This window comes from Pipra filicauda, unplaced genomic scaffold (assembly GCF_003945595.2).
Source record: "Pipra filicauda isolate LSUMZ 115617 unplaced genomic scaffold, ASM394559v2 scaffold57_size4234018_pilon, whole genome shotgun sequence".
Taxonomy (NCBI): Eukaryota; Metazoa; Chordata; class Aves; order Passeriformes; family Pipridae; genus Pipra; species Pipra filicauda.
Genome location: NW_024104731.1, coordinates 2,268,621 through 2,287,853, shown reverse-complemented (window position 1 = coordinate 2,287,853; position 19,233 = coordinate 2,268,621). Strand labels below are relative to the sequence as shown.

General features: G+C 35.2%; 1 protein-coding gene across 38 annotated transcripts in view; it reads right to left on the bottom strand.

The window, feature by feature from the left end:
* The window catches only part of RIMS2 (regulating synaptic membrane exocytosis 2), a 458,893-nt gene that overhangs the window by 85,743 nt on the left and 353,917 nt on the right, over positions 1–19,233 (bottom strand). For 16 of the 38 annotated variants that reach the window (XM_039387624.1, XM_039387618.1, XM_039387621.1 and 13 more), the window contains 2 exons: positions 13,630–13,665; positions 8,822–8,922 (listed from right to left, as the gene is read on the bottom strand). The exons of 12 other annotated variants lie outside the window; for them this stretch is intronic. In XM_039387624.1, the coding sequence (XP_039243558.1) occupies positions 8,822–8,922; positions 13,630–13,665 (137 nt within the window). The remainder of the gene's footprint in view (positions 1–8,821; positions 8,923–13,629; positions 13,666–19,233) is intronic. 10 more of the 38 variants (XM_039387643.1, XM_027717652.2, XM_039387626.1 and 7 more) reach the window with 1 other exon arrangement.

Genomic DNA, 19,233 nt, shown 5'->3' with positions numbered 1-19,233 from the left:
AGTAAAATTAAAAAAAAAAGATTTTTGTTTATTTAAATTGTTTAAAATTTCATTAAAATTACATTTTCTACTCTAGAAATAATAATATGGAATAAGTTTGATGTAATAATTACTCTTTGCATAACAAAAATGAACACAGTTTGGATACATCATTAGTCTGTTCAGAAGGAAGGATTAAATTTTTTAACTGCTTTTTTTTCTTGTTATTTCCTGTTATTATTCACTAATTCCAGACAGTCAGTGAAATCTCTTGTAAAACAATGATTTCTCTCTGCAGAAGGAGGATAGTATTCCTTCTGACATATGACTAAAGAAAATATTCTATTACCCAAGACTAAACAATATTAGTTCTTCTAAGCAAAGAGTCTACTTCCCAGAAATGACAGAAATACCAGAGGTTAGAAAGGACACAGAGGTAGTTTCATGTTTTTGTTACATTCTCTCTAGAAGTCTTGCTGAAGACATTAAGGCTTTACAAAAAACCTCCCTATGCTGAGACTCCGAGATACTGAACCTTCTTTGATTAGCTCCATTGTGCACAACCACCTTTTTCAGATTAATGGCAGTGCGTTACCTCTCCCCAAATCCTTCATATGAAGTATTTGCAGAACAGATGCTTAAAGTCACTACTGTATTCATGAAAATTAACTGTAAGAGATTACTTAATTAAGATACTTTAAAAAAATCAAAACCCCACAATGCCTCAAGAAAATCTAATAGGCACACATAACTTTATTTCATGACAGCTGGCAAAAATACCTCAAAAGCACATACCTATCGTTGGGAAAAAGGTTCATAAACTGGCAAAATTTGTACTGATAATTTTGGGGGTGCTATCAAAGAAAACCAACCCATTGAACAAAGAGATGCACCCCCAGAGGTGAAGAAAACATCCACACTGCTAAAACCACTTTACTGGCCTCAACATTATAGTAAGAATTACAAATAAAAAACAGTAAACTCTGGGCAAATCCTTCATCTAAGGCATGCCCAGCTGAACCACGGGAAGCAACACCAGTGGCCATCCCAGGAGCACCTCCTCAAGCTGCTGCAGGGCAGGAGAGCTGGGCAGGGCAGGGGGTGTGTGAGGTGAGGGGCCAGCCAGCTCTCCTGCTTCTAAGTCTGGTAGTGCCTGGTGCCTTCTGAACCATCCCCTGTGAAGCAGACAGACAAAGGTTCTGCTTCTTCAGCCTGGAGAAAAGAAGGCTCCAGGGAGACCTTCTAGCAGCACTCAGTGCCTAAAGCAGGCCTACAAGAAAGCTGGAGAGGGATTTTTTTACAAGGGCATGTAGTGATAGGACAAGGAGTAATGGCTATTCCCTGAAAGACTGTACATTTAGATATAAGGAAGAAATTATTTACTGTGAGGGTGATGAAGCACTGAAACAGTTGTGGATGCCCCATCCCTGGAAGTGTTCAAAGTCAGGCTTGATGGGGCTTGGAGCAACCTGACCTAGTCAACCCCCATGGCAGGGAGGTTGGGAGTAGATGATCTTTAACAACCCTTCCAACCCAAACCATTCTACAATTCTATGATTCTATGATTCATTTAGAATCCTACACATTTAAGCAGGATCCATACAGACGCTGCACTGAGACTTCAGGTCCATCCTAAGTGCGTGCCATGTTTTCTTTGATGTTTCAAGGTCAATAGCCTAGCAAATTGATCTAAAAAACATGTTTCTATCATGGAGCCATTGCTCTACCCTTGTTGTATTTCAAATGTGAATAATATTCTTTTTGCATCTATTCTGCCTGGCACAGGATTAAGTAGCACAAGCTGCAGTTTGGTGTGATATGTGTTATCACAGATTACTATTCTCATTTCTTAGAGTTCCCTGACTGTTGCAGCAATTCAATTAAATTTATATATTCTCTATTTTTGAATGTCACACTTTGGCATCCAGATATTTAGTACATATTTCCCAGTTAATTTTTGTCTTGTTTTTTGTAGATTGTCCCATTTATTATCAGCATAACATCAGTTCCAGAACAACTTAGATAGTTAATTCAAGCATAGCCACAGTATTTGTTACTCATTAATTGTTACTCAATTCAGTAGCATCTTGGAATTTTACAGTTTAAATGCAGATAAAAACTGTAGACAGAAATATTGAGTTTAATATGAAAAAACAGCCACTCTGAACCAAAAGACAAACAGTTTAGCAATTCAATTGTCTATACAAAGCAGTTCTGAAAGGAAAATATCTTCTATTACAAAAAGGATAAAAGGATTTAAAATAAATTGCAGTGATTGTTCTGGCTGGAAGTTGATCAAAATATCATAGAAGTGATTTTAAAATGTGAATACTCAATCAAATCTGCCTTTGGCAGAAATCTTTTTGTATATCTTTTTGTCTTGCTGTATATTTGATATATATGTGTTTGATAAAGTAATTTTTTTCTTAAAAATACTTGCTTTTTGCAAAAGAATATTTAACTCATTGCTGTAAGAGTAGAACACAAGACTTGTGTTACACTTAGGGGTTTTTGTGTTTTCTTTTTAATGGAAAAAGATAATTTTCTGCCATTGAAAAGCCCTTTTTTTTTTCAATAGACTCCATTAAAAAATAAAAATTCAGAGCAAAAATAGACTGATGGGTTTATTTTTTTACTTTCAGGAGTCATTTTTTCTCTTTCAGATTTGTTGTAAAATTATAAGGTACTTTCAGAACATTCTATAATGTATTTAACCTCAGCTTTCTAAATATATGATTAGCAATAGAAGCTTACACAAAAACTAAGAAAATGGGTGACAACAGAAAGTACCTGCTGACAGATAAAGACAGCCAGTATCAGTCTTTCAGATGTTTACATTTCAGCCACAAATATCATATATGAACGCAGTATTTTTGTTAACTGCGTTATTTTTGTTAACCACACTATTACATTTAAAATACATTAAATTTCTAATAGAGACACGGATACTCAAGATCAAAAAAAAAAAATTAGAAGATCATCAAAGCCAAGATAAATTAAAGAGAGCTTGAGTTAAATAAAAAACGACAGCAGCAGAAATATTTTCTGAGAATTTTCACATCTTTGACTAAAGAAGGAAGTACTAGAAATCACAGCAATCCACATCTATATTCAAAGTCACTAAATGACTTTTAACACATCAGCAAAATACAGTCTGATAAAATAGAAATTAAAGAAAATATGCTTTCTACATTACCCTGTATATAGAGCTTAGTTCTAAAATTCTGAATTTATTTCATCTAGCTATATTTTTAAGTCTTATAATTGAACTTTAAATCCTGTACGTATAACAACCAGAACTTAAACTTCAGCAATTCATTCCACAAAGTTTTTATATTAAAAATACAATAAAATACTTGATTGGAAATATAAATGTTATCAGCACTATGGGGCAGAGAGACTCTGCATTGAGAATTAAAATTCCTTACATATCACACATGAGCATGACTGATTGTGTAACCTGAGCACTCAAAGGCTGTTGGGAGTGACACAACATGTCATTCCAGACCAGAGAGCTGGTTGAGCCACCAAGTTTCCAGCCCAAAAGTACAAATACTGATTACTCCATAGGAAAGTGCAAAAGACATGGAACAGTCAATAACTGAAAAGTTTCCTCACCTGGGAAATTCTTTGTTAGTCTAATTGGTGTTTGGTTTCTTTCCTGAAGCAAAGAGCTTATTTGAGCAGAAGTGGGCAAGGGGAAGATGAAGGGAACCCATAAAACTACACACAGATATTCCCATTTGTAAATTTATCAAATTCTACTAGTTAGGTCCTTAGTTGAACAGGTATTCTATAAAAATTTATTACATTGAATATTTGTGTGTGGTCTTATCCATGTTAGCTTTGACTTCTTAATTATTCTTCAGCAAAGGTCCATTCTAATTATTTTGTCTTTCCAAGTTTTATCCAGATATTTAAATTTTTAAAATTTAACTGGTATGTTAAATAGAAATGTATGCAAAACAATTTATGCACTCTTTTGAGGGAATATGGATATCTAACAAAGCCTCCATTTTGTACCCAATATTTTGAATATTTCTCTTTACATCCTTCACAACAGAAGTTGTAAGAAACAATTAAAGGATCAAAAATGTATATTCATAATTATTATAAATTATCAAATTATTACTGGGCATATCATGATCTTCCCAGAACTCCCAAACTCTAAAATAACTGCTAATATAAACCCAACATAAATCAAATACAGCTTATGCGCAGTAAATTATCAATGATGTCAACATCTCTTTAGCTTGGATGTTTGTTCAGCTCCACAAGGGTTTCAAGAAGAAAAGTGACAAGTGCTTCTGCTAGCAATCTTTGCTGCTCTGCTTTGATCTTTAAGGAGAAGACAAGGGCATTCCCAAAACATCATCAAATCAAAGGTTTCAATCAACAGCACCAATCAGAGGATACCAGATGTAGCTGTAACAATGACACAACTATTTGCTGCAGGTTTCAGAGGAAAAAGGCAGCTCTTGGACACTTTTGCATATTGCAAGAATGGGAATTGAGATCTGCTTCTGAGGTATTCAGATTCAGCCTCTTCCACCTCCAGTGTTACAGCTCTTACCTTTTGCACATTCTCTGACACAGGTAACCCACAAGGTGTTACTTGATTCACTGCTGAATCAAAGTGTCTCAGTCTGAAGAACTGCAGCTGTTCAGTGTCTGCACGCTCCAAGAGCATTTCAGCTGCATCTACACTACTCCAATGAACTGACCACGTGCTTGACTCTTCTTTTCCATAGTTTAATTTGTCTTGGTCTTGTTATCAGTTTAGAAGATCATAAAGCAGTATGCTAGTATGCCTAATAGTACTAGTTTCGTACACCAAACACGGAGAATTACGCTTATTATTGATTATTGGGAACTGCAGCTTTACATGCATCTGATGATGCAGGAAGTTTCAGTCTTATCATCAATATGAATCATTAGAGGTGGAGTTGAGAAATCCTCTTTGATGTTCTGTATAATTGTTTATTTGATGTACTCTTTATAAGTCTAAATAAGCTTGTTCAGCAAAAATTTCAGGTTTTATCTGGTCTTTTACCTCTTTTATCCCTACTTTATTCCTTGTTGCTCTAACATACTATGTTCCTAATTACTACATTACTGACTATTACTAATTGCTATATTAAGTAACTGGATTTCTCTGCCTTTTTGTAGGTCATTATTTTCTCCTAATAAAACAAATAAAATGAGTCTCAAGATACTTTGAAGTTTAAATGTGTGTCAGCTAGTAGCCAGTCTCTGTTTTACCTTTATTCCTAAAGAAAGTCATGGTTTTTCACTATTCCAACTCCTACATAAATCCTTTCGTTTGACATTTTATGCTTGTAGTGACTCAGACTTTTTGAAGTAGCTAATATAGCCCGAGTTGATGGAATTCTCTCTTGATTCTACATTTGACTGCAAACTTCACACTGTTTGCAAACACTTCTAGGACTCCACATACAAGAAGTATCCTCTCTCATTTTTCTCAGTAGCAGCAAAGCATTTCAACTCTCCTCAGATGATCCACTGGCCAAGTTCTAGTCATGGGGCAAGGAGAGAGGAGCGGCATGATTTCTCACACCCTTCATCCTTCGTTTGTCAGCAAGGTTTCCCGAATCTGAGCAGCAGTGGGAATGGCCAGGGGAAGGCATTCCCACCAAACATAGCACTATCAGGGCTCAGCAAGGCAGAGAGGCTCAGAGAGGTTTGATGAGGTAGTTTGAGAACTGACTTCAAAAGTCAGTTCAACCACATGTGAACAATGTGAATCTAGCATGGGGCTCATCAGTTCCCATCCTGGCCCTTTCCTCTTCACAGTGCATCTTGACTAAACACTTTAGAATTGGGAAGCTTAGTTCTTATGCAAAACAATAAACGAGACATTGAAAGATCCTTGAGGAAAATTACACAAATCAGCATGGTAAATGGTTAATTTTGTCTCTGGTGGAATACTCTTGTGCTACTGTGATTTTTTCCGTATTTCCAGAATTCAGGTTTACTTCTGTGTCAGCTTCTACCAGCGCCACAATTCAGACTTTAGTATATATCCTATTTAGTACAAGTCTCCTGGTACTCAATAAGCAGAAATCGTTGTTCCAATACCTAATCCTTAGTGCCCACAATGTTTTTCCTCTCATGTCTGCTTAGTTGTAAACATTATATAAAAATAAATATATTGCCTGTTTTCCCTATATCTGCCCTAAAATCATACTTCAGCAGCTTCTGAAAGATGTTATTTAAAGAAATAACTCCTTTACACACTGTATTACCTGCCAAGCTAATGTATACAAAATATTATGAAAGCAGAATAACATTGTTCCAAATACAACGAGGCATGTATAAGAATAATAAAAATACAACCTGCAATTTTATGAATCATGAGGAAAAAAATATGAGGGGAAAATCAATTTCCTATTTCAGCAGCTTCTAAGAATACCGAGGTCTGGAAGTAAACTTTTCCCACAAACTTCTTATTGTTATAACTATGCACCACAGAAGGGTATGTAACTTCCTCTAAAGCCTCTAGTATTGACTTCTAGAGGTAGAACAAAGTTAGAGAGGTATAATACAGGATGTCTTCTTTAATATTTTAATATTTAATACAACTTCTGTTTTTATAGCCTTTGCTTTTTCAGCAATGAAGGATATTTTTTTCTTAACTCAAAGTAATCATGAGGGACATATAGTTGCTGCTGATTTCCATTTAAAGAAAAAATTATAGCACAGAAAAGTAAAAGAAAATTCCATGTGCTAGCTCTCCTGAATGTGGCTTAATGTCTACTTAATGACATTTTTCTCATGTGTGGCATGCTTCATTGCCTGCTTGTGCCAGTTGACAGGTTTAAAAAATCAAAGTCACTGTATACTGCACAAAACATGAGATTTCAGTCAGCATTTGACATATGTGTTTCATTTCATGATTCCAGAAGAATTTTTGTAGAACCCAGATAGATAAATTGTACTTACTCATTTTTCTCTCTCTAGATAATATAAGAACTTCATTAAGGGGAATTGAAGCAGTGGTAGTAAAAGAGTGAAGACTCATATGCTTAAGAGAGTTATGGTTCTCATATGACTTTAAAACTACACAGTTTTAAGAATGAATTTTGATTTAATACATATATACAAATACTCAATGTCTAGTTCCGCAAGTTCATTGATAGAATAAATAACTTATTTTCAAGTACTGAAACTACACTTTGGCAGAAGAGTAAATTAACTGTTTATTTCTGGAGACATTTTGTTTGATGTGTGCAATAAATAAATCACCATATTCATAAATAATTCCATTTATAATTTTCCTTTTTAATACATTCCAATAATACTGAAGTTAAAATTTTAATTAAAAATATAAAAGATGTAGAGTGAGGCCCAATAATATGGTGTAGGTGAAATGGAAAAACAAAGATAGTAAATACTTCCTTAGGTAGTTATATTCTATCCAGCTCCTTCACATGAGAACCCATTTTCTCCACACCAGTCCTACTTCTGACTCATATTTCAGTCAAGCATAGAGGGAGCAGGAAAATCAGCAGATTAAATTAAAATCTGGTTATACATACAATACATAAAGTCATATTTTTGTGGTACATACAATCACAACACTTACGATCAGGTCTGCTCACAGTGTTATTCTCATCTCTAAAAGGTAACACCTTTCAAAGCCCACAATAAAGAAACACAGGAAAATAATTTTGCTATAGGTGTCAAAAGAAACATCTAAACACGACATTATACCAAGTCCCTCCCATGCGTTAATAAACATTCCTGTGCCTTGCGTAGTAAAAACTACAAATGTAAAAACCCAAAAAATCATGGAGAGCATCTAAAGAGTTTTAAAGTATTTTAAGCCATTTTCACAGTTTTGGGGGTTCTTTGTCAATTCTATTTTCGTTAACAGGGTTTTTCATTTTGAAATGGGCTTTGCTAAAGTTCTTCCTCTATTTTCCCGCACTGAAATGTATATTCTAAAAAGTAATTATAACAAGGGTATTAGTCACATTTTCTTCAAAAACAATAATACTTAATAAATTTGACAGTTTCTTTGCCTTCAAATATTAAATGTCTCATTTTACAGCAGCTTTGCCACTACTGGGAGCAAGGAACTATACCCTGGAAATAAAAGTCTAACACAGACTTCTCTTCCTCAACACGTTTTTATAGGTCAGAAGTCTCGTGTTTTCCACTTACGATCTGACCTCAATTAATGAAGTCTTTCAGAGGACACTAAATTATTTTTGCATAATAGAAGTTTAAATTGAAAATATCTTGATTATTTTAATTAACACAGTCTATATGACATGACCCTGTTCCAGATAGCAGGAAATTTTGGACAGTATATTTAAGGTTATATTACTACACAGAGATTCAGTTTCTTGGAAAACTGCCACAGCTGGGGTGAAAGCTTTTGTTGGTGTATAAAATACCTTTCCAAGTGCTAATTGTAACAAGTAACTAACGCTGCATCTTCCAGTTTTCAATAGATCAAGAAAACTCTTTGTTCAACTATGTGAAAGCCATGAACAAGTTTCAATAGGGCTCATTCCATCTGTCACTCAATAAACATCTTTTTTACTTCTTTTTGAGTTTTTAAATCATGGAACTATTGTTCCTTTCAATGGATAATTACACTGCCTATTTCATTTGCTTTAACTTAGCCTTCTTAAATTTTAATAATCAAGAACACTGTGTATTGTTTTGCTGCACATTTCCAAAAATTTTATTATAGACACACAAGAAACTTTTACTGAAGAAAAAACCTGCCACTCATCTATTACTTTCTAAAAGGATGTTGGATATTTCAGTTTAGTATATTTTGTCGCTTTTCAAAACAAAACTCCCTTGCCTTAGAATGATAATCTTGTTCCAGCCTGGAATCTGATCCTGCTACCTGTTTGTACTTGCTCATTTTCATTTGGCGATTCCTTTCTTCTACATCCATTGCACCTGTTAAGTTAAAAAAAAAAAAGAAAATAAATACACAAGCAGTCCTCAATTCCAAGGTTAAAATTATATTTATGGAAGTTTTAACAAAAAGAGATGAAATTTGATTTACTTAAATTCTGTGTATATAATTTTAATTTCTGAAGTACAATGTTGCAGAAAACTAAAAAGTTGTAACAGGAGGAAAATATCAGATAAGTATTTCAGCAGTCTTAATAAATGTCGCATTATCTACACAATTCAAATGAAAACAACTTTGTGGAAAACTAAATATAAATGGAACACAATGCTTCCACAGAATATAACTTTATTATTTCAAAAATAATTAAGAGAAATTGAGTCTTTCATTTAATAAAAAGGAATGCAAAGACAACTTGCTTATTTGGGTGCAGATCCTGGTTCTGCATTTACTATAATGTGACATACCAAATTACTAGTCAAGTGACCACCACAGACTAGCAGACCTTCTGTTTACTATTGGAGCATATTCTTGGTATGCTCAAAACTATTTAAAGATGTCTAAAAGAATCTTAAAGAGCCACCCAGTGGCATCATTGTATTATATTCTAATGACACACAATTTCAAGAATGATTTCAGGATTCATTCTTGGATCAAATATGTGATTAGTTTCAGTCAGAGATGGGTTCTTACTACATGACTCAGGCAGCAGCTGGTTTCAACCAGCTGGTACTGTAACACCACAATTTACTTTGTAAAATAATAAGGAGGTGCCAAAGCTGAGGTGGAAAACTGAGAAGCAGAAAAAAAAGAGGAAGACAACCACTCAGAAAAGATTTTCAAACAAAATATAGGTAGCGATTATACACACACAGGTTTGATTCTTTTCCATTTTAACATGGTATAAGTCAAGAATAGTTCATTATGCACTGAATGCTAAAACGTACTTATTTTGACTAACATTGCCTTAATCTTTTCATAATTTTAACACAAAACTTATTTAGGATTAAAATTTTAGAATCCCACTAGTCATAAATGAAGTTTCTGTATATTATATGCATTGAACAATCTGGACTGTATATATGGAACTGAGATGGGAATATTAGATTCCAGTGTACTAAATAAAACTGATTTAAACTCTAAGCCTCAGTTGCAAGTCACAATCTAATAGTAAAGTGGGGCTCTGCACAGGACCTATGCAGGGCCTCTGAGCTTTGTGCTGTCTTTCTTGAGAACAGTAAAGGTAGTAGCAAATACTATGAGATCTGCCAGGTAAATGTTGGGGCACTTCATAGGAAATCTGAAAGGAGAGAAGGTGAAAGAAAGTGGGAATGCAAAAAGACTAAATTGTACTGTTCCCTATAAACCCTCTGGCTTCTGATTTTTGTATTCTAACTCTACATCCTTATTCCCCACAACAACATGAATGAAAAAATTCTAAGAGAAATTAAAATAAAGAAAAATTAATTAGAAAGAAGAAATGGTATTTTATAGGGAGAAATAAAATAGAAAGGAGAGCAGCAAATGAAAATTCCTCAAATAAAATACATCTAGTTTTTCCTGTCACAATTTTCCTCAACTATTATACGTCCCATAGCAGCATTTGTCGATTTATTGTAAAGATGAAGTGACTTTTTTAGGATGTCGTTTTAAAAGCTCTAAAGATATATTTTTTTCTCTTGAAAAAAAAAAACTTTACACTGGAAAATGATATTTTCTTTTTTCAATGACAGAAGTAACATATAAGGTGCTACGTCTGCTCAAAGAAAGAAGTCATCTTTTGCTTTTTTTGTTATTTTGTCATAACATTCTGCAAATCCACTTGGCATTTTTCAGTAATGTAAAGAAAGGAGATATTTTTTGCAAAATAGAAATATGGGTCAATTTTTCTTCTGTTTTCTTATGAAATCATTGCATGCATTCTTTTTCGCCAAACATCCTGCTAAATTTCAGGAAATTACAAGAAGTGATGAAATAGCACTTCTTGATCGTAAATTAGAAATTTCACAATAACTTGAGAAAATATCCATTCTTATCTATGTTCAGCTGGCAAAGTGAAAGCTAGATTTTCAGAAATTCAATTGCCTACAATATGCAAAACCCAGCACTCTGAAAGATACCATTCAAAAGAGGAGCATAACACGTAAGACCTTGGTGAGACCTCTGCAGCAAAACAAGCAAAATTTGTGGTTTATTTTTGTCTAGGAGAAAAACAAGACAGAAGAATTTTGAAAAAACATTGTTCTATTCCCATAAAATCTTATTAAAGGAAAATCTAACTTGCTTTGCATTTTTGAAACTGTCTTTGAGAAGTGAGTGGATTCAGTTATATGCAAAAAAGAGGAAAACGTGAGGGCAGTGGAAAGTTCATAATGCAGAAGATCAGCTCTGGTTCTGCTGTACAAGGAACTGACATGCAGAAAGTGTGCAGAAAGTGTTCCTGGCTGCCACGGGCTGATCTCACCGTAACTTAAGCCAGATGGCAGTAGGAAAGGTTGTGCCAATGTCATGGCACTTCCCATTCACGTGGTCCATGTTGCACTAAATGGTGCAAATGCAGGGCTGTCATCATCTCCACTCCTGCTGGCAAATCTGTACCTGCTGAAACCTATGTGAGGGCACCAAGCAGAAGCAGAAAATTCTTCTAGAGTTCAGTAACTCCCTGTGTACATTCAGCTTTTAACATGAGTTTAGTAACCAAGACTGAACATCAGTCCTATCCTAAGGACTTCACTGTAATCAGGAGCTGTTTATAGAGCATGTGTAGATAAACCAGAACTAGCCTGAATCTAACCATTAGGTATCCACGGTGGCAAAAATGTAGGAGCATAAGTTTTCACATGTCTGAATAACACGAGGGCTGACTGAGCCCTTGTGTTATTCAGATCCTTAGCTAGAGCTCAGCACAACATTTTCAGGACTACAGAGGCTGACACTAGAAAAAGTAAAGCTACTTCTGATATATTGATCTACTGCCATGATGTACCAAAGTATAAATTTTGGCCAGGCAAAATGAGTTCATTTGTACATCTCTACCTTAACTTCCTTCTGGAATTTTGCTTCTAAACAGTAGCTGTACCTCCAACAGAAATATCCAATGAGACACTCAAATGTCAGCCATAGGAACACAAAAAATAAAAAAGACTGAATGGAAGAAAAAAGCCTGGTGTTGCTCACCAAACATAACTGGGATAATTGCACTGTAGGCAACATGTTGGAGTTTTGCTTATTTTGAATAACTCCAACATTAGAGAGGCATGGCCTGAAGGTTGGTACAGTGGAGTTTTCATGTGCACAGGGAAATTCCTGGCTGACAGAGTCAGTTGCTGATTCATTATTAGCCATTCTCCGTCTTTTCAGAAAAGAGTGTGCTGAGGGAAAGCAGCATAACTACAGTGTAAAGACAGTCCTGAAATGCCAGAGTAAGACATCCAAATATTGTGCACAGCAGCCCTGTAACCTGCCCTCAGATCCACAAGAACTGTAGTTAGAGACTAAGTTGTGCCAGAGCTTGGCTCTAGTGACCACTGTAAATTAAACCTTAGGCCATATGAATTGTACTTTGACCTTTGTTTTTATCTATGGAAGTGTAACCAGTAGACAAAGGATTATAATTACAACTTTAGCTACAGGATATCCTATAACAAAAGATAGGGAAATGTCTCAAGACACAGACAAAAAGGGTGCCTGCAGGTACTGGAATCACTGCTCCAGCTTCAAATAAAAACCATTATTTTCATGTTTTAGCTTGAAAATAAGATAAGATTCAGCTACTTCACCATTAAAGCTTTCCTCATAACTGAAAACTGAATATTTGTTTCATGCTAAAAATTTTAAAGGGCTCTAATCAGTAATTTGGTTCATACCTAACTTTTTCTGACCTCAGCTGCTCAGGGATCACAGTTTTACAAGGAGATAAGCAATCTCTCAATTCAGCCTGGAGCTAGAGACTGTTATTTGCTCTTCAGGTAAGATACTGGCTACTCTCTAGGGTAGGTAAGACCCTTCAGTTGATAGCCTGTGATCCATAGCAGAGACAAAAGGGACAACAAACTGGCCTTATTCCCCAGCTTAGCTGAAGGCAAACCTATGTATTTAAAAAATAAAAATGAAAACAGCTGGGACCTCTGTTTTTCCATTCTTTCTTTCGTTGCCTGCTGGTGGGAGTTATTAAAGCATTCTGGTTCCTATAGATGCTGATGATAGTGATGTGTTTGGAGGAGTTTGCTGTACAGTGAGGCTTCTGGGGCACAGAGGGTAAAAGGGAAACTGGTGTATGGAAGTAGAGTGTATTAGGATAGATTGTATTTTGGAGACATATAGACAAAAGAGATGCAAAATTTGGGAGGCATAGCCACTCAGGCATGAGAAAAAACTAGCAATGAAGGGACAAAATAAAGACTGAGATTCTGGAAATCAGAAACCTGTAACAGAGAAGAAAAAGGAAGTGTGAGCTGAGCACACCGTGTCTGGAGAGGGAAGAACAGAACAGAAATCTTAAAGTGTACGACAGCCTTCTTTAGCTGGTTCTGGTTTCTTCTTCCCATTTCTCACCCTAATTTGACTCCACTAAAAAAGCAAAGGAAATACATTTGGGAAAATTTGGGAAAATTTCAAAATTTGTCTATTTTGAAATCCCAAAAATATATCAAAATTGTGATCCAACTCTATTCTACATATTTGTTTAAACATAATAGATCAAAGAACTTAAGGGCAAAACCACAAAAAATATTTTGAATAAGTCACCCTACCTGTATCCCCATTCTCTGGATCTGCTTTCTTTTCTTCTATAAACAAATGAAAGCAATATGTAAAACAAAAAGAGGGGGAGAGAGAAAATGCAGAAATAATAATAAAAGTAATATAAATCATGCATTAAAAAAAGAAAAATAATAAAACCCATCAAATTAATTTAACTTAATGAGTTTAGTCAACCAACCAAGTATGGTGCTCTACATCCAGAGGCATATTCACTGCATGCTAGTGTATACATTTGTGCACTCTTATTGAACATTTACTGAAGGGAACCCATGGATATTTTGTGCACTTCCAGAATCATTAACACACTCAACAATGAGGGAGCTAGGAAGGTGTTAGATATAGCTACTTTACAGTTTCCTTGATTGGGGTGACACAAAAATAGACATAGAGAATTTACTTGTGCTGTATGTTTTATACAGTGCACGCACGAGATACAGTCTAATGGTTCAGGCATAAAAATTGAATGTATCAGAATGGCTTTCAGTAATTATTTAAAGCTTCATTGGTTTAATCAATTTTCATAGCCTCTACAGGTTAAAAGGTTTAATAATGACATTACCACAGCTTGTCTTAGAGTTAAAAATTATGAAGACCAAAAGACACTAATATCAATACTCAGAACTCAGTTCATGCACTTAAATTCAGCTGACTGATGCCAACAAATACTCTGAATGCATATCAAAGGTTGTAAATCGCTCAGGGCATTCCTCTGTCACAAAGAAATGAAAATACATTGGATCCCTATCAAATAATTTGGCAGCTCATAAATAATCTGAAATCCAAGTTTGGTAATTAATGCAAAAGAATTTTAAGCCAAATGAAATTTACTTTAATTAGAAATACATTAACTTTTAGACAGACTCTGGATTTTTTTCAAAATTATATTAAATTCAATTAAAACAGCCCCATAAATATGGAGCAACAGCCTCCAAGCTACACACCAAAAATAGCATGCATTATTAGAACTAAATATTTTTCCAGAATTATTGGTCATGGAGGATAACTGACAAAATTATGATCTATTTTACAGCACACAGACTGAAGAGAGAAATAGGTGTTATATTTTAAGGAAATACCATTTCGTAAATGAGTATTGAAGCAGAGGATGAAGTCATCCTCAGAGAGAAATCATATCGGAGTAAGGTAGAAATGTAAGAAAGAAAAATGTGCTCCTGCAGAGAGCATAAATAATGGGCCACACTTCGCCAGGATCTTGCTTCCCATTATGCATGGGATCAAGGTTATTGTTCTGCTGGCAATTTCTAGTGAAACTATTAGAAAAATTAATGGGAAAGAGATACGGGAAGTCATGAACCTACACTTTTGGAAATCAGTGCCGATACTGCCCTATGTGAATTGTGGGAAATGCTAGGAAAACAGCAGAAAGAGAGTAATACTTATGTTTGCTTTTCAACCATTCAATTTTTTAAAATTTTTTTTAGTTTCTCTCATCAATATAAAATCCACAAATACATCTTCTACTGCCTCATTCCTTTCTAAAGAGAAGGCAATTTGATAGCAAAACCATTGATCCAACACAATTCACAATAGGTGAAAGTGAAGTAAGTCATTAAAAAACCCTTGAGCTCAGAGAGAATGATAAGTTATTCCATATGCATAGTGAAATCTTTATTTTGCCTAAATATTATCTTAATACAGAAATCTTATACTATATAGGATAATTATTTTTAAGATGCCTAAAAATCCATTCATCCTTATGTCTGGATGTCTTTCAAACATGAGTCTTTTAATAAATGCATTGTTAAAATAAAGAAGGCTGAAACGTGTCCAAATTTCAGTCATTATTACTCTGTGTTTAAAAAGTATATAGAAAAATACTTCCAAATGGAATTGTAGAAATGAATATCATAGTACTAGCAAACATAAAATTTTATTAGATGCTTGAATTTTAAAAGTAATTGAAGTGATGTGACAAATCTCTACAATAAATAAATTCTTTAAATTTTTAAAAGAGAGGTCAGCATAGTGGATCCTAGTCTCCAAACTGAGGCTTCAGTTGTATTGTGAAAAGTTGTCTGAAGAAGTACTAGAAAGAAGATTGAATTGAGAAGGATCTCACTTGGATAGGAAGCGGTAGAACTGAACAACATCTGTTTTGTCTATTGGCCAAATAAAATACTAACTTCTCAACAGCAAAGATCACTGCAGCTATGGACCTAGTCATCACTTCTTAAAAGAATTCAGAGCAGGTTCAGGATGTTGACCCTAAAGTAATTAATGCTTTTGGTTATTATGTGTTCAAAACAAAAAAAGCTCTAAACAGCCTTAATATCTTGTAACTGCTGAAAACCAATAAATCGTTATGAGTTTATTTTAAAATGTGTCAAACTGAATAATAACAAAGTCACCAGTCATTTCTAAAAAATCTCGATCTGTTTTCATTTAATGATGCCTTCAGTATCATCACATTAGTCAATATTTTTCTACATTACTTAATTTAACTTTGGTTTACAAAATGAAAATCATATACTGTATCCTGTGGTGTAATGATCTCAATTTAAGAACTAAAGTTTTTCAGAGCTAAACAATTTGGAGAAAAAAAATCAATGCTTTCATGAAAGAGACATTTCTGTACATCACAGAAAATAACTATATGTTTTCAGTTTAATCAGAATACACATAAATTTAAGTATATTGATGAAATATAGAGATGAACTCTAGAGACAGAGAGATTGAAATGCTGAAAGATCCTCTCTCAAAACCTTCTTCTACCATCATAGTAGACATTGCTATTATGACCACTGACATTTTATAAAATAGTAGGGACAGGCAAGTTCCCATGCCCTTGAAATGGTCTATTCTTTCTAACTGGTCCTAATATATCTGATAGATATCTAACAATGTAACATGTATCTGGAAGATTTAATGAATAGAAAAAACTCTGGCTAATCAAGAATCTCATTCAAGAGCTGACTTAGCAAGAACTAAACTTGATCTAAAATGTCTTTGATAAGCTATATTTTCTTGGAAATGCCTTAATTAGCTCTGATGTTTTGATCATCAGACTTCATTCACTTCACTCCAGGAACACTCACAAAGCAGGGACTCCAAGTGGCTTGGAACAGAGCATGCCCATTTCTGTACATGACCAAATAGAGTAACAGTTCCACAGAAGAAGCAGGATAGAAAATGGCAGCATTGAGCAATTTCTCAAAAATTGCTGACTTCCTGGTGAGGATGAGGAGGAGCCTGACTCTGCAGCCCTAAGGTTACAGCTGGAAGGTGCTGAGCTTTACAGTCTTCCTCCCAGAATTTCTTCCTTCTCTCACAGCTGACTGCCCCAAACTTAGAGCTTGGTTCTCTCTTGAACTGTCTCTCTTCTCTCACCTGGGATCCAGATGAATGAGATTTGCATCAGTTGAACTGAGGCCTAAAATATATATTGACTTCCTTGCTTTGAATGAAAGAAATTGCAGCCTCCAGCGGCGGAAGATGTGCATCTCATTACAACAGTCAGATTTGCTTCTGAGTTTATGCAGAAGATGAAACAATGACTTAAATGGTTACATCTTTCTATTTTTCATACTTGCAAAAACTTAAAATCAGCAATATGACTAGGAAGTATATTTATAGAGTGGATAAATTAGCTTCTTAAGTGTTTTGTTGAAAAGTGAGTCTAATTTTTTAGGGTGGTGGAAATTGTTAAATAAAATTTTATTTTAAAAATCAAATATACGCATAGGACCCCAACTTCCGGTAAATGCTTTTAAAAATGCTAGTCAAATTTCTCACTAGAGATTTCTCTTGAAATGTTATTCATGAGAATATAGGAAAATTAATTTTATACAAAAAAAAAAAAACAAAACCTCCCTGAAACAATATCACAGAATATTCTGAGCTGGAGGGGACACACAAGGACCATCGAAACCCTGGCCCTGCCCAGGACAGCCCCAAGAGTCACATCATGTGCCTGAGAGCACTGCTCAAACTTTTCTGTCAGGCTTGGTGCCGTGACCACTTCCCTGGGGAGCCTGTTCCAGCGCCCAAACATCTTCTGGGGAAGAATGTTTTTTTAATGTCCAACCTAAACCTCCTCAACACAATTTCAGGCCATTCCCTCGGGTTCTATCACTGATCACCACAGAGAAGAGATCGGTGCCGGCCTCTCCTCTTCCACTCAGAAGAAATTTGTAACTACAATGAGGTCTCCCCTCAGTCTCCTTCAGGCTGAACAGATCAAGTGACCTCACTCGTTCCTTCTATGGCATCCCCTCTAGTCTCTTCACCATCTTTGTAGCCCCATTATCAAATCAGGCAAAGGAAAGAAGACTGTCTCCTAAAAGCAAAATGAAAAAAGTGTGGAAGTATTTGCTTTGAACAGCAAAACTTGCTAGTTAAAGGTCTTGTACTCAAAGGATTACATTTCCTCCTGTTTCATGAGCTATTCAATTCCAATTCTACCTCTAAGGAATTAGCTTTAAATTTGGTCATTCTGGCTGTCAACAGCGTGAAAAATAGAACTGCCTAACTGCTAGGTTAGGCAAAATATCAGGTGATGTGTGTGATACAAATAGTTATTGAACTTCACTCCAGGGCTTTATGCCCAATGTATGGCAAACGGAAAAAAGTTACTGTTGCAGCAAGCAAAGCCTTTCCAAGTCTGTGATCCACATCACAGTCTGAATGAAAAGAATAAGATTGACACCCACAGAAACATGGACCAAGAAAAAAATAATTAAAGGTTGTTGAAGTGTTTTTGTATTATTGTTTAAATGTGACTGAAGTGTCAATTAGTGTCCTTAAAAGGGCATGCTCAAAGGAAGATCATTTCAGTTAGCCAGCTTCCCAGTGGGGAGCATGCCTTCACATTCATGTTTTCCATTTGAGAATGACTTGATGGCTTTTTTGTTTTGGCTTTTTTTCTTGTTGGTTTCAAGCTTGACACACTAAACAAAGACTGAAACCCGGGGGGACATTTCTCACCACTTAAACAAATTTTTTATCACAATGCTCAAAGCATGTTAAGAATGTTACTTTGGATTATTTGCAGAATACATGGCACTGTTTAGTAAAAGAATTGAATAAAGTGGTGTGGTGATCTAAGCTGGGAAGTTAAAGAATCTCTAGAATCATGGGTTCATGAATTGACAGGGTCAGCTCAGATCTTCATCACTAAGGATAGATCAGTGCAAATGGTAACGGACAAAGATCATTTGAAGAAAGCCAGGAAGTTCTATTTTGCATGTTTTTTACACTAATGATTAACTATGAGCAGCTCTTCTCTATGGTGCGTAGATCCTTTTCCAAAGTGATTTTTGGAGGGTAGCCTGTGACATTTTTCCATGTTGCTCATACAAAGGTGTACATATATTTTGGTGGCCTTTGTAAAATACTGAGCCCCACACAGTAAAAGGAAGGAAGAAGCAGTAAGTCAAAAATTAGCTAAAACCCCCTTCCTTTTGCTTTTCCCCAGAATTCTGGTGCATCCTCCCTATATGAATGATAGGATTTTGAAAGTGTAAAAGAAAAATATCTGAGTGGTCAGTAGGTCACTTATGAGTACAGGCTTACATCCTGTACTCATAAAAATCCATTCAGATTGGTCACACTATAAATGCTGCAGTCTTCAGGAA